At 40.8% G+C, this 22,706-nt stretch overlaps 1 protein-coding gene across 1 annotated transcript in view; it reads right to left on the reverse strand.

The window, feature by feature from the left end:
• Positions 1-22,706, reverse strand: part of AMOT (angiomotin) — a 67,114-nt gene that overhangs the window by 16,394 nt on the left and 28,014 nt on the right. The window contains exons 6-9 of the mRNA XM_025373264.1: positions 20,845-20,989; positions 19,473-19,565; positions 13,978-14,123; positions 801-950 (exon numbers count right to left, since the gene is read on the reverse strand). Of these exons, the coding sequence (XP_025229049.1) occupies positions 801-950; positions 13,978-14,123; positions 19,473-19,565; positions 20,845-20,989 (534 nt within the window). The remainder of the gene's footprint in view (positions 1-800; positions 951-13,977; positions 14,124-19,472; positions 19,566-20,844; positions 20,990-22,706) is intronic.

Genomic DNA, 22,706 nt, shown 5'->3' on the forward strand with positions numbered 1-22,706 from the left:
GCCTGCCAGCATAACACACAACAGAAACGAGAATTTTAAAATCTGGCCAGGCACGGCGGCTCGCACCTGTAATCCCAGCACTTTGGGAGTCTGAGGCAGGCGGATCACCTGAGTTCGGGAGTTTAAGACCAGCCTGGTCAACATAGTGAATCCCCATCTCTACTAAAAATACAAAAAAAAAAATTAGCCGGGTGTGGTAGTGCATGCCTGTAATCCCAGCTACTCGGGAGGCTGATTCAGGAGAATCGCTTGAACCTGGAAGGTGGAGGTTGCAGTGAGCTGGGATCATGCCACCGCACTCCAGCCTGGACAATAGAGTGAGACTCAGTCTCAAGAAAAAAAAAAAATCTAGGATTTAGTTCCTATCTTGCCCGTAACTTGTAGTTATCATTAGCGATTTATGCCAACTTTTCCTAGTCTTGATTTTCATTCATCTAAAACTGAAGAGTGGTACGGCCAGATGATTTCTGAAGACCATTTCTAGTTCTACAATATCAAGGCGTGTATTTGTGTAGCAGCTCTAATTCTTACAGCATCTACTGTTCCTGGAGTTCATGTGAAAATAAAAGGTGCAAGATCATAGGCTTAAAGGATATTTCTGGGATAGGAAGCTAAGGAAACAGACTTTGTATTCACAATTGGGAGGCACTCTGGAGTAAGATTAGGTGGGAGAAAAATGTAAAGATGAGCAAGTGTGTGCTTTCAGTGTTCACGTCAAATGCCAACTGAAAAATAAGCAACCAGGAATAATGTCATTTTCTTGACTTTTTTTCCCCTTTCTTCCTTTAAGTTCTCCATACCTGCTGGATTCTCAGGGATTCCAGTTCCCTCTCCAGTCGTGTCCGGAGACGGTGCTCTAGCTGCTCACGTTTTTCACATGCTGCCTGGAGCTGTACAAGGGCCTGCTGCATCTTCTCCACCTTGTCAACGTACACTTGCTTCTTTTTCAGCTGGAAATCCACGTTGGGTAATTTGCAAGGTGAAAGGAAAAACAGCAAGCAACAGGGTCAATTATGTATCCCCCAAATCCAGCCTTGTGTTTACATCTCTTCTTGTTTTAGAGTCCCGCTGCAAAAAGGAATGGATGGCGAGAAGGTCCTTCACGGTGAGTAGCAGGCTGCCTTGTATTGCTCATACAGAGAATGTGAAGGAATCGAGAGTCCCTTTTAAACCTCTTCCTTCTTCCCCATCTCTATACCTTTCCAAAGTCTACTCCCATCAGTACCATCTATGTTAGAAGGCCAAGTTTTTCAGATTCCCGATTACGCACATCCTTATCTCTGGTCTTTTTCACTCTCATATGGAATATTCTTGGGGAAGGCATATCTTATTTTGGTTACTGCATTAGGCAAATGCTTTAAAAGCGGGGATCTCCAGGAAGAAAGGTTTGCTTTGGTATGGAAAGGAAGCCCACCCCCTTTTATGTAGCTGTCTCTTCTCCAAGTGGGAGAAAAAGAGTGATTAACTGCTGAAGGTACAAGGTCAGAATTGTCTTTTTGAAGTCTTTGGTCCTGGTAATCACCCCATATAATCCATCACTGCTCTCCTGGGAAGTTTCTGCTTCTCAAAAGTAAAGGTGTCATGTGATGGTTCAAAAGCCTTTACCCTCCACCTTGCCTAGCACTGCCTTGCTAGTTCTTTAGGTTATTTGTGATTGCTACTTCGTGAGCCTGAATTGGAGACCCTGGGTTATAGTCTCATAACTTTTATTCTGGAACCATAAAAGATCCCGAAAGCCTCAAACTAATGACTCAAAAGTGAAACTAAATGAGTCAAACATTATTATTTCTCTTTGCAAGCCTATAAGCCATACCCAAAAGCAAATGAAGAAGCAAGCAGGGAATAAGAGTGTGAGTTCTTTGTAACCTTGTAGCTTAGAAGCAAAAGTTTGGCTCTATGCAGATAAAATAATGAGAAAGATCTCAGAGCTCTTTAAAGAAGATATGTATCTTCTTTAAAGATATATATAATCTATATCTTCTTTAAAGATATAGATATAGACACATCTATATCTTCTTTAAAGATATAGATATATATCTATATCTTTTTAAAAGATATCTTTAAAGAAGATATACACACACACACACACACACACACACACACACACACCCCTATGGTGTATCTATCTATCTGTCTGTCTATATCTTTAAAGAAGATATGGGGAAACTACAGGCTTCCCAACTTGTTAACAAATAAGCAGATGAAGCTTCTTGTAACACTTGTGGGGCCCCCTCCATGCTAATAAATCAACTCATAGCTGTTTCCAAAGCAGAAACTCTTCCAAGTGGGGCACGTCTGTCATTATCCTTCTGATGGAAGTTGATGTTAGGGACACTTTCACTCTTCAGATAAAAATATGAAAATATTATTGATAACCTAGTCAAAAAGAAATTCAGGCATCTGATTCTGACTTTTCAACAAATTCCCAAGCTCTTGAGTTACCTAGGTAGATAACTGCAACATAAGAAGTTATCCACCCTACCAGCATTGCCTAACAGCCACTTAGCTGGGGCCCAGCTGGCAGAACCAACCTGACTCCCTCATTGCAGAAACCTTCATGGTAATGAGTCCAAATCACTACTTGGTAGAATTTCCAGTCAGACAGCACTAGCATGTACTGGTGGAAAAACCTTCTTGTCTTATAATGGCCCCCTCCTCAAATTAGAATTGCTGAACTTTCTCTAAGTCGAAGGAATCCTATCTTGTATTTTCCTACCAGACCTGTAGTATGCCTTGCCTAGGTGACTGGAAAACAAAAAACTTTTTCTACTTTTGTTGTACTTCCTTGACATTTCCTTTCATTCCAAGTCTAGTTCAATCTAGCCTTATAAACCAGTTGAGGTGAGTTCGAAGCCTAGATGTTTTTATCCATTAGAACATTTCCTAGGAAATAAAACAAACAAAACACCATCACTCTCTTGATCTCAATAAGTTTAAACCTTTCTTCCCCGGGGTTTGTGGCTGTTTATAACAACATTGACTAGGGCAACCAAAACTTTTGCCTCTGTCTTCCTATTTGCTAAGCTTGGAATAATTGGAGAGAAGGAAACATCCTCTATCCTTCACCTTTTGGGTCTTATAATCCTTATGAGCAATTTAAAGCTGAATGCATTTATTTGTGGATCGCTCTGAAAGCCCTAAGGGAGCAGGGCAATGTTAATACAGAGAAAGTTAACTATAATTACTAAGGCTTACAGCAGTTATACTTAAAGGCAATTAAACTTAGATAGCATGCAGTTCTTGCCTTGGTGGTAAACTACTGCAATGCAAGCTCAGAAAACTGAAAAATAAGCAATCCAGGGCCATGTGGATTTCTTGAGAAAGGAAACCAAAGTATCCTAGCAAAAGCACCCCTGCAATATAAGTCACTGAGCCAACTCTCTGGAAGGGAAATGCAATAAAGGCCCGGGGAGTTGTCTGAGTTGGCTAAAGATAGGCATGCAGGTCAGATAAATACCACAAAGCAAGCCAAAAAATATCCCATTTTGATTTGCCACTGGGATGATTTTCCACAAGGTAGCAGGACCATTGTGGCTGGCATAGTTCTCCCACCTCATTTAAAATGAGAAAAAGTGCAACTCACCCATTAACATCATAATCACCTAGTAAATGCCTACTCTCTAGATAAGTTAGGGTAGAAAAAGACAACTCTTGCATGTGACCAGTGCAAGATCCTAGAGATGCAATCAACAAAGCCAACCATCTTCTAAGTTACACTCTCTACATTTTCTAGATCTTATCTACATGTAAAAAGGAACAAAGACCTACATGCTTTATTGACTCCACTACTATCTTGGACGTTATGTGCTTCACTTTTACCTTAGTCATGACAAATCACCATGTATCTTTATATGAATCAAATGAGATGATGCATTAAGTGCTTAGTAGAGTATATGGTACAGAAAGTACTCCAGGTTGTTTGTTCTTTTTTAGAGAAAAATTAATACCAAGTCATACACATTCCAGTCCTCTGAACTTTGAACACTCACTCCAGATATCCTTGACATGGCTATCATTCTCTTAGTAACTCTAATGATCACCTCATTGTCTAATTAGTCAACACAAATATAGCGATTTCCCCACAGGAAGACATATAACATTAGGCCTCAAACACTTTATGCTGTAGATATCTTTGGATAGCAAGTTGTTCATTGGAAATACAATTAGAAGCAACCACTGAGTAGCTGCAAAGATACCATATTTCTCTCCAAATGACATGATTTGCAAGGTACCTCTACTTTAGGAGAAAGAAATATTTTACCTAAGATCAAAAGTACTATTTAAATAAAGACCCTTAGGCAAAACTAATTCTCTTTCTCTCTTTTTCATTCTCTCTCTCTTCCCTCTTTCTCGCTGTGTTTGTGTGTGTGTGTGTGTGTATGTGACACACACACAGATATACATATCAGAAATTTCTATCTGACAGCACAATGAAAGGTAAAGGAACAAGCTGACAATCAGGAGACTTGGGTTCTAGTCCTATCTGTGCTATTAATAGCAACTTGCTTCTCTATTCTCAGCTACAGAGATCTCATTTGCTTAAAAAAAATGAAGGGGGTTTCAGGAGTCAGCAAACCAAAATGGTCAGCAGCCGCCCAAATCCAGTCGTGTCCATTGATTTTGTCCATAGCTGCCTTATAGCTACAATGGCAGTCGAGCAGCTGGAGTTGCAACTGAAACTGCATGGCCCACAGACCCCAAAGTATTTACAATATGGTCCTTTAGAGAAAAGTTGGCAAACCGCTGGAGAGGTCTTCAGATGGTGATGCAGAGTCCTAGTGTTTGGTGGAGGTGCTTTAGGGGCCACTATAGTGGGTGGGTTACATCAGACGGTTCCTCTTTTATGTGCTTTACGTATTAGGGTTCTATTTAAAATTTCACTTGAAAAAACAATTGCCAGAGCTTTGTATGTGTTATATTCATGTTCACTTTTGTTGTCTTGTATCTGTCTTCCCTAGAGAATGGGCCTCCCACCTTATTTTGCTCCATCATCTTTTCATACTTGATGCTTCAGTACAGTTACATAGCTTAAGGTTACTGAATAGCCCATAATATTTCACCCCTCACTGCCTCTGGAGGTGATATTCTCTCTCTTAGGAATGCCCTGCCCCACCAGGATTTAAGAAGTTAGAAAAAAAAAAAAAAAAAAAGCAGGGCTAGATGCGTGATCTCAGAGGATCTATAAGAGTCTTTAACTCCCAAATAGGTTATGAATCAGAATCCCCTTCTCACCTTCAACACTGACCAATATCCAAGAGGGCTCAGCCAAATGGGGTCCTAGAATTCTGTACTGACACATTCTTAGAGGTAAAAACAAAAGTTTTGCTTTAGTTTGTGTGTATGTACATGCAAGAAACATACCACATAATGTGTGGTTTTGTCATAAGACCCTATATGATTTATTTTTCTGTCTTCAGTGTTCAAAGAACTGAAGGTTCACTTAAAAAGTTTCCAAAGCCAAGATAGTGGTTCGAGTGTTTGTGCATAATATGAGTTGTGAGGACCACAGATTAGTGACTCTAGTTTCTAATCTAGAGACCAGTATCCATGAGCCCTAAAGATTCTAAGTAAATCTATCATTTAAGCCAAATCCCTCCTGAACATTCAGTGAATGGAGGGAATCCTTTATGTATTAAAGTTTTCTTACAAAATGCCAACTTTCAAGAAGTTGTCAAATCCTTTCCTTGCTTTCTCTAATTCTGTGTTTTCTTAATGTACACCCCTACACCACTTTTACTCCCTGGCTTGATCTTTAGATCCACTTTCTCTCTAACCCTAACCTGACTCCCACCTCCTACTGTACTCCAAGGTCCAATCTATGGTAGTTTCCTTTTTTGGCTTTATATGAACGGTTTTCAACTGGGGACAATCGCTCCCCCACCCCCTACCATGCCCAACTCTCCAGGGGACATTTTAGCAATGTGTGGAGACATCTTTGGTTGTCACAACTGGAGGTGGGGTGCTACTGGCATTTAGTGACTAGAAGCCAGGAATGCTGCTAAACAGCCCACAATACACAGGACAGCATCCTACCACTACCACTAAAGAGTTGTCCAGCTCCAAATGTCAGTAACGCTGAGGTTCAGAAACCTCGCTCAACACTGCAGCACTACTGGAGATCTCCTTTGTGCCACACTAATATTTTAATGTTATCATGTTATCCTCAGTCACAGACCTCTAGGTGACTGTAAGATTTCTAACTCTGAAACTTAGCATGCCCCACAGTTTTCATCTTTCCTCAAAATGTCATCCTTTTGATACTTCAGTCATCATCATCACTTACCTAATTTTTCCAGTCTCAGAATCTTGGAATTATCATTCTTCCCTCTTTCCTTTGTCTACCATATCCAATCTACCACTATGTCTTAATTCTAACATCTCTCATGTTATTTCATTTCTTTATATGTTCATAGCCAACACAGTTTAAGCTATAATAACACCTAACAGATCTTACTTTCATTTGCTCTCCTGATCTATACACACATGCATACGCATACACACAGACACACACACATACACCCATGAGTCCATCCTATATAGAGCTGCTGTAACAGACTTCCTGAAATAGTCATTTAAGAAAAAAAGCAACCGGCTGGATGCAGTGGCTCACGCCTGTAATCCCAGCACTTTGGGAGGTTGAGGCAGGTGGATCACTTGAGGTCAGGCATTCGGGAAAAGCCTGCCCAACATGGTGAAACACTGTCTCTACTAAAAATACAAAAATTAGCTGGGTGTGGTGATGAATACCTATAATCCCAGCTACTTGGGTGGTGGAGGCAAGAGAATTGCTTGAACCCAGGAGGCGGAGGTTACAGTGAGCCGAGACTGCACCACTGCACTCCAGCCTGGGCAACAGAGACTCTGTCAAAAAAAGAAAGAATGACAAGAAAGAGAGAGAGAGAAGAAAAGAGAGAGAGAGAAGAAAGAAAAAGAAAGAAAGAGCAACCTACTAACCTACTGCACACCCATTCAATTAGTGTTTATTAGGTACCTATTATATCCAAGGCACTTTTAAACCTACCTCCTCTCTTCTTTAGACCAGAGCTGCTCTCTTTCATCCATACCTCAAACTACTTGATGCTTTTATGTTTACCACTCAGTCTACTGTCACACTCTCCTCTGTTCAGCCTAGATATGGCTCTTTAAAATGCCCTCATCAATCTAGGGTCCTACTGCCTTAAAATTCTACCACGTCTACTATGCAAATACTCAAATTTCATATTGGTCTGATCACTTCTTATCCCTCCTTACTAAATCACTAAACTCTCCAAGAGTTCTTCCTTGAATAATCTTACCTGATCCTGATTGCTGCTTTTCTCGATAGCTTCTCATCATGTGTACTGTATTAGCAGTCATTTTTTAAAGATTTCATTCATGTGTGGATTTATTCATTCATTCAACAGATATTTACTGAATGCTTATTATGCATCAGGCCCTATTCTGCAAATGAGAGGAGAAGGGATGTAGCGGGAAACAAGACAAAATTTCTGCCTCAATTGGAAGGCAATATCCATAGGCAACTTAAGGGTAGAGCCCTTCTATTTTCCTTGGTATCTCTCTTAAGTTCTAGTTCTAGTTTGTTGGTCACTATATTCTTGGTGAACAGTTTATATTAAATAACTATTACATTCAAGAACAAAAATGAGCATAGTATAGCTTATCTGCAACACTGTAAATATACAAACAACAAACACACACCTCATAAATGTATTCGCTTTGGCCCAGTCAAGATAAGAGTTTCATATCATTCCTATTCAGAGGTAAGTTTTTAAAGGAAAATCATAAAAGTGGGAGGAAGAACAGTGGGAAGGCAATCTATTGAAGCATAAGGCAAATACTCTTGAGCTCAATCAATCATATGATTTTCCATTACACTTCTGTAATATTTTGAACCAGTTCCCAAATATTTGGCAGATCTCTTAACCCTCTTCTGACTCAGGAAAATCTGATCCCTGCAAATGAATACCACGTGATGGCATCTCTTCCCTCCTTCCAACAACTGTGGGTGTCTTTCAAACTTAGTTTTTAAAGGATGGCTATACACAAAATTGCTTCTAGAGCCCCATTTGTTTTAGCCATTTGCATGGAAGTGACTTAATCATTTAGCTTCCCATTTATTCACTAGTGGACAAAGAACAGGGGTAAAATGCTTTAGATTTAAGAGATCTGGGATTTTTCCTAAATGTATCATTGACTGTATCACCTAATCTGTCTGTACTTTAATGTCTTAATCTGTCAAATGAGGATAACACTTGCAAGGTTCTTTGGGGATATACTGATATATCTGTAAATATTTTTAATGTTTAAAAAATACAAACAAGAAAATACAGATCAGTAGGCAGAAAGGACAGACTATTAATACTAGCTGGATGACCACCAACATACACAAACACTCCATTGGCTAAAGGACATTAAGGCTAAAAATATAAAACTAAGTCCAGTGCCTTCATTGTCTAATTTTCCTCTTCCCTTGTATTGTCCACAACTCCAAACACTATTATACAAATGTCACAACTGAAGTGTATTTTTACTGCTATTCTCCTTCATACCACGGGTTATATGTTGCTCCATGAGCCTGATTTTAGTTTGAGCTGATTTAGTCTTATCCAGGAGCCACTGGATCCAAGTAAGGGTTCATGCTGAAGCAATTTGGTAACACTACCCTGGTATTAGCAAGCTGCCTCCATCCATTGCCAGTAGGCTGTGGTCCACTGGTAGATATTAAAAGAATTGAAGAGTAAAAAAACCACCTCTAAAAACTTTCTACCTCAGGAATAGGGCTCATGTTGTAAAGGCGACTAAAGAGAAACCCACAAAGCTTCCAATTTAGGAATTTCAAAAGCCAAAATCATAGGAAAGACTGAAAGAATTGAGCTCAGAGAGATCACTCCATCTCTATTTGGGGGTAGACATAATTTCTTTCTTGTAACACATTGGGTGGAAAAACACCTACTTAAAAGTAAATGCGGCCAGGCACGGTGGCTCACTCCTGTAATCCCAGCACTTTGGGAGGCTGAGGTGGGTGGATCACTTGAAGTCAGGAGTTCGAGACCAGCCGGGCCAACATGGTGAAACTCCGTCTCTACTAAATACAAAAAATTAGCTAGACGTGGTGGCACAGGCCTATAGTCCCAGCTACTTGGGAAGCTGAGGCAGGAGAATCGCTTGAACCCAGGAGGCACAGGTTGCAGTGAACCAAGATCATGCCACTGCTGTCCAGCCTGGGCAACAAAGCGAGACTCCATCTCAAAAATAAATAAATAAATACATAAATAAATAAATAAATAAATAAATAAATAAATAAATAAATGGAGGAAGGAAGGAAGGAAGGAAGGAAGGAAGGAAGCAAGGAAAGAAGGAAATACACTGAGATAAATATGGAGAATGCCATCCTTAGATGAAATGATCTTCAAATAAATCAATAATGCACCAGCAGAACACCTTGGAATATTCCTGGGGGGATATGTATTTTATCTGTATCCTATCAATACTCTAAATGCACACATAATTCACATCCTTGGATCTTCCATCCAAATCTATAATCCATCAAAACACTGGATAAGATTTACCTTCACCAATGAAATCCTATTGTTGTTGGAAAATTATTTTGGAGTATTAGACATATAAATATCTATGCCTATGACATCTTCCTCTAATATCAGGGAAGGAGGAAATTGGTTATGATGCTTTGTGGATAGGTGTGGTAGCAGAAAATTATGTATCTCTAAAACCAAAAAGACAAATCAAATAAGTAGTAAGAGATCTAGAAAGAAGGGAAAATATTAGCCCTTAAGAACAATGGTGGAAATGGAGTAAAACAGTATGAATTTAGCTTTAGAGAACTGAGTAGAATTGCAATGGGACTCTAGAAAATGCACTGGCTACTCTAATACGAGCTATCAATGTGACATCTAAATCATCACTAGCCACTGCAGTTCAGAAAAGGTTAACATTTGGGCCCCTTCTTGTTGAATCTCCATGGCTTTCATTCTAGCCTAAAGCCAAAGAACAAGGCTCACTGGCTCTCTCTGCCAGCCCTCTCACATTCCACACTCTCCCTTCCTGTGCACTCAGTTCAGTAAGCAGCCCACCCGCAGCATCTTCCCTCTTTGATCTTGCCAAGGCCTTTTTCCCACCATCCCTGAAACAATTACCCAAGCCGCTTCCACTCCAGATCATCATAAGACAGCAGCCAGCCAGAAGCCTGGGCTGCCTTGAGCCTTGTGAGAGGATATGCCAGGCATCCATCGAAAATCTCCAGTGAGGTCAAACTGGTAGGGGGTGGGGAGGCTGTCTTTGAATGGGAGAATACCGTGGTTGCTGTAGGACACAGAGCTCTTTTGACTTGGAGTTTAATGAGCCTCCACTTCAATAGGACCTACGTGTCCCGAAAGATAAGGGCAAGGACGGAAAGGCACCATTTACCTCGTTCAGCTGCTGCTGCAATAGGGGCACAGGGTACACCCTGGTTCAAGACCTGGATCAGAGTGACTCACCAAGAAAACAGGTCTGATTTATAATTACAGTGCTATCCCCTCCCCAGCAAGATACCTCCTTCCTGGATGCCAGCAGAGCCAGGTCCATGAAAGAATGCACTGAACTTGGGAGCAAATGGAAGCTGTGATTGCAGCAGAAAGTTCTTTGTAAGCCTGAGGCAACATTTCTATGTAGGGTTTAGAGCACAGTGATTGCAGAGAACTTCAGGCAAGAGAGTTAATGAGATTAGCAAGAAGGAATGAATTTCAGGAAAAGAATCTAAATGAGGTCTTTGTAAAGAGAAAGACATAAATAAATGCAAGGGTCCTCTGACCATTAAAGTAGTCATAACCTTTCCCTGACCACCTTAATGCAATGAGAAGTAGTTACCTGAGTGACCTTGTACTTAGAAAGCTGAGAAAAATAGTATCCTAACAAAAGGTCTAATTTGAGAAAGTTTCCCTAATTTTGATTTGCTAAGTAGGCCAGAGAGGTTTTCCTTGGAAGAACTTCTAAGGCTCGAGAAAAAAGGAAAGTTCATGATGCCATTTGTAAGCTATCACTAAATTATCTGTTTATATGGGACACAGGCAGGTTATCTAACATATCCATCTGCCTTCAAACACAGCCTTACTTGAGCCATTTCCAACAGACAGAAGGATAACTCTTCTATTCATGAATACCTTTCTTGGTTTAGAAATGTTCAATGATTTTGTGAAGCAATCACAATGAAGGCTCCTTCTTAGATCTGTTCCAGAACTACCTGCTTACACCAAATACCTCCCTGATGATGTTCCAAACTTTGAAATTTCAGCCCTGAAAGAGCAAAACCTAATGAAGACTGAGTCACAGCAGAAAAGCAAAACTTTAATTAGCAATTTCCTATATCTGAGGATAAGCAAAAGGGATGTTTTCCTTTGAACAACATAGAGGAGACATGACAAACAGCACCCAGGAGCAAATCCAGCTCTCAGAGACTGGTAAAACAAAAAGGGAAATAAGAACCAGTTGATTTTCTCTGAGATGTGGTCTTCCAAGGCTTTATATGTGCTAGAAGTGAGCCGGCTTGAAAGTCGGGAAGACATCACATGGCCTCTGAGATTCCGCTGGGTAGAGAGGGTGGTAAGCCTGCTCTCCCAGTCCAAGGTTTCACCTCCTTTAGCAAGAGCAACTCAGAATTTCCTAACAATTAGACTCCATGTGAAAGCACAAATTGGATGAGGACTAAAAACTTAACCTCATTTGAAATAAATGCCATCATTCAATCCCAGCTCAATACTTAGAACTTCTTTATGTTGTAAAGCTACATACATATTTTGGGGAGGGCCCCTGGAAAACTACTAAAAATCTCTAGGACTAATGCCCAGAAAAGCCTCAGAAGTCTGAAGCCAGAAATATATTTCAGGCAACCTTTTCAGCAAGGGCTGCCCAGTGGGAACTAGAAATGAACATTTTCTCCCAAAACATATATTATTTTCATTATTTTCAAACCACCAGTTACCACTGTGCCCTCAGATGTTGCAAAGAAAAATGGTTGCAGACACTCTGTCCCCATTTATCTCCAACTGGCTGAGCACCCTTCCCGGAGGGGCAGCAGGACTCTCTGTACACCCCAATCTCAAAGCAGTCTGGACAAGTTTCTCATAGTCTTTTGAAAAAAGAAAGGCCCAACGAGTGAAGCAATTTTTTAAAAACTTAAAAGATGCAGAGGTTACTAAATCTGAACAAGCACCCACATTTTCTTTTTGGGAGGTGAACCAAAGGATGATTCAGACAGGCAGAAAGGCAGCAGGGTTTAGGGAATGAAGAGTCATGAGATACCAGTTTTATTTCTGGCTCTACCCAACACTGGCCATGTGACCACCAGCAAGCTACTTCTTCTCAGCAGGTCTCTTAGCTTGCCCTTCTCTAAAAGAATTCAGTCTTACCCCATCCTGTAATTTTCTCTGGAATGTCCTCACAAAAATGTGAGGGAAGGGAATATATGAGGTGTAGCAAAAGGATGCGATAAGCTAGACATCAGGTAAATACAAGTCTTCTCATTTTCTGTTAAGCAACTTAGCATAGTTCTGACATAGACAACTGATGAAGCAAGACATTAACCTGATTTTATACCACCTGAAGTTGGTATTTTACCAAGTCAGGCTAAGGGATATCATGAATTAGATGGCACTACCCACTGGTAAAGTGTGTATTTATAGCCCAACTCCAACAAGCATTTTAATATCCAAAAAAGAAAGCAGAGGAAATTGATAAGTTGGGAAATCTCCAGGAACTAGACCTATTCTTATTGAGGGAAAGGAAGCAAGCAATGAATGAAGGCAGTATAGATACCTCATATACAATAGTCAGAATGCTTTTTTAATGCTATTAAATTTCTTTTGTTTCAAATCTATTTCTCAACTTTGTATGATGAAGGCTACTTTTTCCCTTAAAACAATTTAAATTTCAGAGCAGAATTCTGTGAGATATGAAATTTTCTTTACCAAGTTACACTTTAACATCAATTTTTGCTGGAACACACCCATCCCCTGAAGGGCAAAACATCTAAGAGTTAGTAGTCCAGTGCAATAACAACTGACATCCAAGATAAATTAATGACAAGCCAGCAGCAAATTTCCCTCTATTTCACATGAGTACAGTTTGGTGTTGCAATCAAATAGCATCTATGTCAAGTCTAATCAGATACATATTAATCATATGCTTAAGAGTTTTGGGGCCCTTGCATTTGTCAAGGGAAAGCTTCATCTCTGCACACAAATAAATGACAAGCATTCCTCCACGTAACTATTTTCTAGAGCTAGCCACTGAGAACCACAGCACAGCTCTTGGACGGTGCATTTTTTCTGACATAAACTGTAAACTGTCCCTGGGTCCCATCCTGTCTCAGACCTCCCAAGATTGCTTCTATTCAAAAACCAATCTGCCAAGTAAGTCCAAGTAAGTAAAGATATGGCCAGCAAGAATCATTTCTGACCTGAGAGGGGACTGACTTCCCACTAAGCCCGGGTAGACAAGGGCTGTTCAGATTTCAAAATCCTTAGAGTACTTTAAGCTACCTCGAATTATTTTCTAGTTGTATAAAGTTTTAAAATACCTGTACGTGCAGAAATTAAAATATACATCTATACATATACATATCTATACATTTATATCTATATATACATTTATATATCTGTCATAGTCTTAAGATAGGGCTAAGTATATAGTAAAAGCTTGGAATATGGGGGCAGTGAGCTTATCATACAAATGAACAAATGGAAATTGTTTCTTGACCCTGGTGATTTCCTATTTTGGAGCAAAAGAAAAGAATTTACCAAGAAGAGAAAAGAAAGCAAAGCAAAGTCCACTCACATCAGCACAGTGGAAACTAGGAGCAGCAGATGGCACCTCCCTATTGGGGATTATGCAGCTGCCAATTCACCACAATGTGGAGCCCAGTGTCCCTGATTTCCCAGCCCTCCTACTCCCAGGCTCATATGCTACCTGAGGAAACCATACCTCTTCTTCCAGCTTTACCACCTTGGCCTGGGCGTTACTCAGGGCCTGATCTCGGATTTCGATGTGTCGTCTTTGGTCCTCATTGGTAGAACGGGCAGTGGCCAGCTCCGCTTCCAGCTTCTCCTTCTCACGCTGGCTTTCTTTATCTGTCAGGACATTAAACGTCAACACTGCCAGCCTGGAGCTGGCTCAAAGCCTTACCTGAGCAAAACTGACACATCATACCCTTTACTAGATAGCCTACTGTCCTAGTGCACAGCTGAAGAACCAGTATACCCAAGATCTGGACTCTATCACTGGCTCTACCACTAACTTGCTGTAGAAATTCAGAAAAGTCACTTAACACCTTAATGGTTGTTGAGCAGAAGCAATGAGAAAATAGGTGCAATGTGTCCCAAAAAGTATTAGGCATTACACAAAGAATACACACACACACACACACACACACACACACACACACACACACACCCCTCAGAAGAAAAGGTAAACTCGTCCCCTCAATTTTATTTCTTCCAAATTGTCTTACACTGGCAAAAGAGCAATTGAGCTCAAAACATTTTCCCCATTGTTTCCTCATGACAGTACATTAAATAGAACTAAAAATGATATTTCATAAACTGGATAACAGTTCAAGCCCACCCTTCATGCACTAACATTACTTTGTAACTGAGATAAAATCTACTTGACAACATGTCCTCTCCACGGAAAACGTAACCCAACATCACCCCCTAACCCAACTCACTTTATCTCAGCATCTGCTTCTCTTGGGAATCCAATGTCTTTTTCTTTTAATTTTTTTTATTATACTTTAAGTTCTAGGGTACATGTGCACAACATGCAGGTTTGTTACATATGTATACATGGGCCATGTTTGTGTGTTGCACTCATTAACTCGTCATTTACATTAGGTATATCACCTAATGCTATCCCTCCCTCCTCCCCCCACCCCACGACAGGCCCCAGTGTGTGACGTTCCCCTTCCTGTGTCCAAGGGTTCTCATTGTTCAATTCCCACCTATGAGTGAGAACATGCAGTGTTTGGATTTTGTCCTTGTGATAGTTTGCTGAGAATGATGGTTTTCAGCTTCATCCATGTCCCTACAAAGGACACGAACTCATCCTTTTTATGGCTGCATAGTATTCCATGGTGTATATGTGCCACATTTTCTTAATCCAGTCTATCATTGATGGACATTTGGGTTGGTTCCAAGTCTTTGCTATTGTGAATAGTGCTGCAATAAACACATGTGTGCATGTGTCTTTATAGCGGCATGATTTATAATCCTTTGGGTATATACACAGTCAAAGATAATACAGTAAAACTGAAAGCCATGTTATGCTTTTATCCTACTCCTTCTCTGGTAAGATAGGCTAGGTGTGGAGGGAACACTGTAAAGAACAGGGCAAAGTTAGATGGAAAACATCAGGATCAGAGGAAGAAAGGCAGCCATTTCACCTGAAAAAAACATCCTCTATTTGCGAATCTCCTTTTCTCCCTTTAAGCCTATTAGCGTTTGAAAGTTCAGTTTTTTTAAATAAAGTAATCCAATATGGCTGGGCAGGGTGGCTCATGCCTATAATCCCAGCACCTTGGGAGGCTGCAGTGGGTGGATCATGAGGTCAAGAGATAAAGACCACCCTGGCCAACACGGTGAAACCCTGTCTCTACTAAAAATACAAAAATTAGCTGGGCATGGTGGCGCACGACTGTAATCCCAGCTACTAGGGAGGCTGAGGCAAGAGGCTGAGGCTGAACCCGGGGGCTGAACCCGGGAGGCGGAGGTTGCTGTGAGCCGAGATCGCGCCACTGCACTTCAGCCTGGTGACAGAGCAAGACTCCGTCTCAAAAAAAAAAGTAATCCAATATGCTTGTGTGCTTACACACACACATATATATGTATATATACATATATTAAAAAAAAGTGTGTATATATACATATATAAAAAATGTGTGTGTGTATATATATACTTGCATATATACAAAAACATGTGTGTGTACATATACTTGCATGTGTGTGTCCATGTGTATACAAATATACTCTCTGACCTTAGAATGGAAGAGCTTAGTGGGCACATAATGGTCTTTCTGGCTTGGGTTTTAAAGAGAGCTCAGATGAGCAGCATCTATATGAGGGTTTAATAAATATCTGTGTATGGATATAAGAAAAATAGAGGAAGAAAGCACCAGTATGAGACAGTAGCCAAAACTATAATTTTTAGGAGAATGAAAGAACATGATCACAAGCTAGCATTTGTATAAGTTAATAGAGATTTATAAGTAATCTCTAAACAGATTTTACACTTTGTTCCATATACTATTCTTATCTCAATCTGCCCTCTTCTAGTGGCTGGCTGTACCTTGTTCCAGTACCCACAGCTAATGAGACTATCAGAATATTATACCTGAAGTGATATCACTGAATTCCAACAAAGTAATTCTCACTCTTCCCAAATGATCACTTAAAGATTTCATTGCTTATTCCTAGTTGTAGATGTCTGTTAGTGAAATGGACCCCTTGTGATTCCAGCACGGGGAGGGAAAAATGAACCATCATGAAACACGCCAGGGCATTCTGTTCTTAACAAGGCCTGCCCTCAAGAGAAACTATTTAACCAGAACCCAATCTATGAGTTTTTGGGATTTTGTTTGCTTGCTTGTTTGTTTCCAGAGCCTAACTGACCTAGGGGAAAGGAAACATCCAACTCCAGTATGCTCTGGCCTTCTACACGAGAGAAAGAAATATCCAGCTGAAGCCCTTTCTAGTGATCCTGCACCACCTAAAGGGGTGAAAAAAAAACCGAGATGCACTTGTGAAGTTCAGTCCAGAGGTACAGGCTCAGTAAAAGACTGAGATCTAATCATAGGTCTAGAGCATTTCCCTTTCCCCCAGATTTTACCATCACATCCCGAAAGGCCTATTTACCGCAGAGCCTTTTACCCCGTACATCAGGTCTGCCATTTCACACACGCAAAAAAAAAACAAACAAACCTGGAAGCCATACTAAAAGGTGAAATATACAGTTTGAAAAGACAGGGCAAGCATCAGAACCAGACCCCGAGATAAGGCAGGGATACTGGAATTAACAGACTGTGAATTTAAAACAAATATGATTCATATGCTAAGGGCTCTAATGAAAAAAGTAGACAGCATGCAAAATCAGATCAACAATATAAGCAGAAAGATAGACATGTTAAGAAAGAATCAACAATGCTAGATGGTAAAACAGAGGTAATTTTACCATCTTGTTTAACCTCACAATATTTGTAAGGATCAAATGAGATAGAATATTTATTTAAGTGAAAGAAATGTTAGAAAGCACAACCAAACACCAAAAGAACTTACTACATAAAGCAGATGATGATCATCATCACCACGATTAATAATGAGAATCTGTAGATTCAAAACCTTTCATTGTGATACAACAGATTGTGTATACTAATTTTTAGTATGAGAAGGTTGAGAGTCACCTGACCTATAAAATTAGCAATTCCATGTTTCTGAATCACTTCATTATAACTACAGGGGACCATGACACAAGTAGTTATGTCCCATGTCTTTCCTCTCCTCTTAACTAAGACAGACCTCACACCAGAAACTCAAACAAGTAGTTTTGATTTTTTGGAGGTTAAGTGCTCTTCATCTTGAGACTCAAATCTTAAGTTATAGGAGAAACTTCAATAGGGCAGCCTCACCTTCCTTCGCATTCTGACTTTGCATTTGGAAAGAAAGGAACATTTGTTGAATACGTATTGCATACCAGGTATTGTACTAGCTTAATCCTCAGAACAACCATACAAGGAAGGTACTATTCTCTTCTCCCATTTGCATATGAGAAAACAGAGACCCAGACAGCTTGACCAACTTGCACAAGGTCCCACAGTGGGTAAACAAGTAGTGGAGCCCCTATTTACACCCAGATTGGTTCTACTATACTAGGCTGCCTTCTTCTAGGGTTGAGTTGGTTTGGTTTCTCTAGGATTCCTGCACTACATTCTCCAGAGAGGCTTTTCAAGAGGGCTTTCCTTTCTCCTGCCACAGTTCCAACCATGCAGGGCCTTGTCAATGTCCCAAGCCAAAAGAAATTAGGAGGGACAAGAGTCATGCCCTCTTCCCTGGCTAGTTGGTGAACTTCACTTTTCCCTCCTAGAGCCATTTGACAGTCTTTTGCTCTGCTGGTAATACCGTCTGATTTACTAAGTTAGCACATTGTATAAACCTGTAGAAGAGCTCCTAGGACACCTGAAATACCATCTCCATACAGAGAGGAGTATGATCTAGCTGATCCAGAACAAAGAATCTATACGTTTTGTTTGTTTTGATCTGAAAGTCTGCCACCCTCTTTCTGCCAGTGAACTAGCTCTGAGAGCAACTGTGATACCACAAAAGCAATTTCACAAAAATTTGTACTAGGCACTGATGACACCAGAAAAACGACATTCCTTACTCTAAGATATGTTGACAAAGGAACAGGAGGTACACGGAAAAGAAAAAGAAAAAACCTGTTCTGAAGCCAGAGCACAACAGAATAACTCAGGAAGGGAGGGCGGTATTGTAAGTGAAGATCAAACGAACTTGTAAAAGCTCGCTAGAAGCTGCATGGAATGAGTTGAAAGGGTCATTTGGAGACCCAGCAAAGATGGAAGAGACTGACAAATCCCTACTGAGCACAACTACAGCCAGAGCTACACTGAGGGAGGCTGGGGGGAGAGGAAACCAGCTGCAGGCATCTGCAGAAATGAGAGCAGTTCATCTGTTTCTCCCCGAGTAATTCTCCCTGTGGACTCAATCCACTACGAAGTTTTTATTGCTGGTTTTATTAAGGCAATTGGAAATAATTAGACATTGTCTAGCTGGGTGGGGTCCATTAGAGACCGATAAAGAAGAAGATTAATTCATTGTCATGGTCCTAGGAGTATTTCCAGACAAAGGAAACACTATTATGAGGAAGACACAGCTCTGCCCTCCCCCACATCCTCCAACTGTGCAGCCAGAGTCACTAGTTCAGGCCATAGGATTAGCTCCCCTTGCAATCTGCCACTGTGTAACAATAAATACTAGATGCCTAACAAAGGGAGCCCCAGATACAGGTGAAGTATTCCAAACACTATCATCAATCCTGCACATTAAACCTATCTCTACCAGAGCCAGCACACGGGATCTTCTAAGAAAATCCCTTCAACATGAAGGGACCTCATGTTCAGTAAGGCTCTTTATTTAGGTAGCAATGACACTAGCAGGGATTTCAACAGGCTTCTCTAGTTTAATGCTGAAGGAGCAATGTGATGTGACAAGATGTTGTGGCAAGCAGCCTTCTTGGCTTAGGAGGAAAAGAACAGAATCTTCCAACTTCATGCCTGAATAGGAAAAACAATCCTTAGGTGATATTGACTCTGCCCTGGCTGTTCTAAAAGGCTAAAGAGAACAGTGCAATCTTTTCACGCACCTTGCTCCCATCCACACATTAATACCTGTTTCTGCAGCTTGCAGACTTACTTTTTGCAAAGAGCTGCGAGATGGTTTTTCTGGTGTCCTCTGACCCTTCATATTCCTTCTCCGCAAGCTGCTTGTTGGCAGTCTCTAGACGCTCTGTGGAATTTGGAGACAATCAACAGGGTCTCAAATATAAACTATCATGCACATACTATTGGCCCTCTAAATACTGACCTTTGCTAAAACAAGCCTGTTTCTTCTTGTTAAACAGGAATGGGTGACTAACATGAGTTTGCAAATGTGAATCCCAAAATAATACTAGACCATGGCCGGGGAGGAGGAGGTAAGTATTTAATGCTTTCACTCCTCACTGCCAAAACCTAAGTTAACTGCAGAATTCTAAATTTCAATGAAATTATCCTTCCCCAAATATATAAAGATATCTTTCATTAACCAGAGAAAAAGAGCATCACAGTTACTATAAAGTCTTCAAACTCATGTAATGTCAAAGCTAGAAAGGGACAACTAGCAGCACGTAGTTGGGCTGCCTGACTTTAAAGATAAAATAACCAAAATTCAAAGATAGATAGTAATATCCCTGACCGGGCACAGTGACTCATGCCTGTAATCCCAGCACTTTGGGAGGCCGAGGCGGGTGGATCACCTGAGGTCAGGAGTTTAAGACCATCATGGCCAACATGGCAAAACCCCTTCTCTACAAATACAAAAATCAGCCAGGCATGGTGGCACACACTTGTAATCCCAGCCAGCTACTGGGGAGGCTGAGGCAGGATAATCACTTGAACCTGGGAGGTAGAGGTTGCAGTGAGCCAAGATTGTGCCAGTGCTCTCCAGCCTGGGTGACAGAGCAAGATTCGAACTCAAAAAAAAAAAAAAAAAAAAAAAGAGAGAGAGAGAGAAAAAGCAATAAAGAAAGTACCATCCCCAAGTCAGTAGTTTTGAACGTGCTGAAGGCACTTTAAAGTAGAAATATTTCCCAAAGTCTTCAATATTATCAGATGAAAGTCAAAAATAAAAGGAGTCAGTGAGTCCTGGAAATAAGAGAGGACATTATACTTCAAGCTTGCACGGTCCAAGGGCATGCCTCTGCAAAACCTGTTAAAAAGAAGAGGCAGCACCTATTGTGGGGGTGGGCCAGGTGGGTCCAGGGGTCCCAGCAGGGATCCTGCCTGAAAAACACATCAGCTCATCGCTCAGAAGACCAGTGAGGTGCATCCACACTTTGATCAATCAAGCTTGGGACTGAGCACTATTGCAGTCATAAAAAATTAGCCTGGCACATGCCCAGCCATTTACTGCCCATACCGGTGGGTTGGACAGCCCCAAAGAGCCTAGTTGAATCTTGCTCAGCCCTTCCCTTCACCACCCTGCAGTTGCTTCAGAAGCACAAAGACAAGTCCTTTGGTTCCCTCACCTCTCAGATCCCTGTTGAAATCATGCATCCTCCGAATCTCGCCCTCTAGCTTGTTTCTCATGGCTTTCTCTAGGGCCTCTCTTTTGGAGGATGACTTCACGAGGTTCTCATATGCCTCTGAGACGCGCTGGATTTCTGTCTCCACCTTAACAACAACAGAAAAGAAGATGGTGGTGATGGTAGGAGGTTGATGGGGAAAATGGTCTGAAAACAAACATGCAAATCCTCGGTGACAGCTTCTTCCAGGGCTCACAGATGGCCAGGAGGCAAGCATAACACAGTCAGACGAGAAAAGTTTCAAGGAAGGATCTCCACCTTCAACCATAAGCTTAGTAATTCACTCATGGTGTCATGGTCTTTCCTCGGGTTAAAAAAATAGACACTTTCTACCTTCAGAGGAGATGGTAAGACAGAATAAATTTTATAAATGGTTATAAAGAATTTTAATTTCTGAAGAAAACTCTTAATTTTGAAAATATTAGTAATAATATATATAGTATATAGATACTTTATTCCAAAGCATTCAAAGGGCTTTCACACGTTGGTTCCAGTCTGTACTGATTAACTGCCTAATAAGCAGGATACCTCGTCTCATTTTAGCAGAGAGAAAAGTTAAATTGCCTCTGAAGAGCAACTGTCAGCAGCAGAGACCAACCCTAAAAACCCCAAGCTTCATGAAGCAGTTCAGTTCAATGTAACAAACATTTACCAAGGACCAAATATTTATACCAACTCTTTAAAGTACTATTGGGGGTGTGTAAATATGAATGAGAACATTTTCACTGCCCTCAAGGAGGTTTCAATCCAATCGAATGAAAGAATACAGGGCAACATACATCTTTAAGAAAAGTAGAAGTAGTGCCATAAAGTACAGACAAGGAAGAAGTTATTCCTGTTTGGGGGAAGTGGGGAGGAGAACAGTATCTGGGAAGAGATGGCATTTAGAGTCAGATCCTGAAAGCTGGGTCAGATTTCAATGAGCAGAGGTGAGGGGAAGGGTATTCTATTCTGAGTAAGCAAATGCATTCCCAGAATGACCAGTCATCTAATTTGGCTGGACACTGTGGGGTACACAGAGGGAACCTGGCGAGATATGGCTGCTAAGATAGACTGGAGTCAGATCATAAAATGCTTTTAATGCCAGGCATTTGGGCTTTATCCCATAGTCAGTGGGAAACCAGTATAGATTTTTGAACAGAAATTCACAATCAGAGTTGTGTTTTATGACACCCCTGCAAATCTCATAAAATGGGGAAAATAAACTCAAAGAGAAAGAGTCTTGCTCTGAATCAGCCACAATCAGGCAGAAAATGAGAAATTAGACTCCACAGTCTTTCTGTAACTAGTATAGCTCCATTGCACATATAATAACCACACAGATATTTGCATATAATTTGTATAAGACAAATAAACCTATGGTCTATTAAGCAATTTTCAGATTAAATTGGACTCTGCAACCATTCTGCATTCCTTCTGTGTTTTCCACTATCCTGTTTAACAAAGCTCAGGGTACTTTATGGGGAGAAATATCAGGCCCCTAGTGGGACACTAGAGGAAAGGTAAGGTTGCCAAACCAGTCAGATTCAACACGCCTCCATGTCCAAAATTCTGCCAGAGACAGGACTGCCTGCAAACAAATAAGGCTTACACCACGGAAAAGAGCAGACTCAAAAATGTTTTTCTCTTCACAGATGGCACCAAGATAGCAGCACAGAAGGTGAAAACTGGTGAATGGCATTTAGAGACAAGATCTGCAAGGCCTGCGCCTGATGAAGCTTTTGCATGAAACTCAAGCGCTGGGGACAGAAAATAAACATTTCTATCTGAAAGAGCAGGCTTGGTGTTGGTCTGCTCTGGGCAGC

The sequence above is a fragment of the Theropithecus gelada genome, chromosome X (genome assembly GCF_003255815.1).
Source record: "Theropithecus gelada isolate Dixy chromosome X, Tgel_1.0, whole genome shotgun sequence".
Taxonomy (NCBI): domain Eukaryota; kingdom Metazoa; phylum Chordata; class Mammalia; order Primates; family Cercopithecidae; genus Theropithecus; species Theropithecus gelada.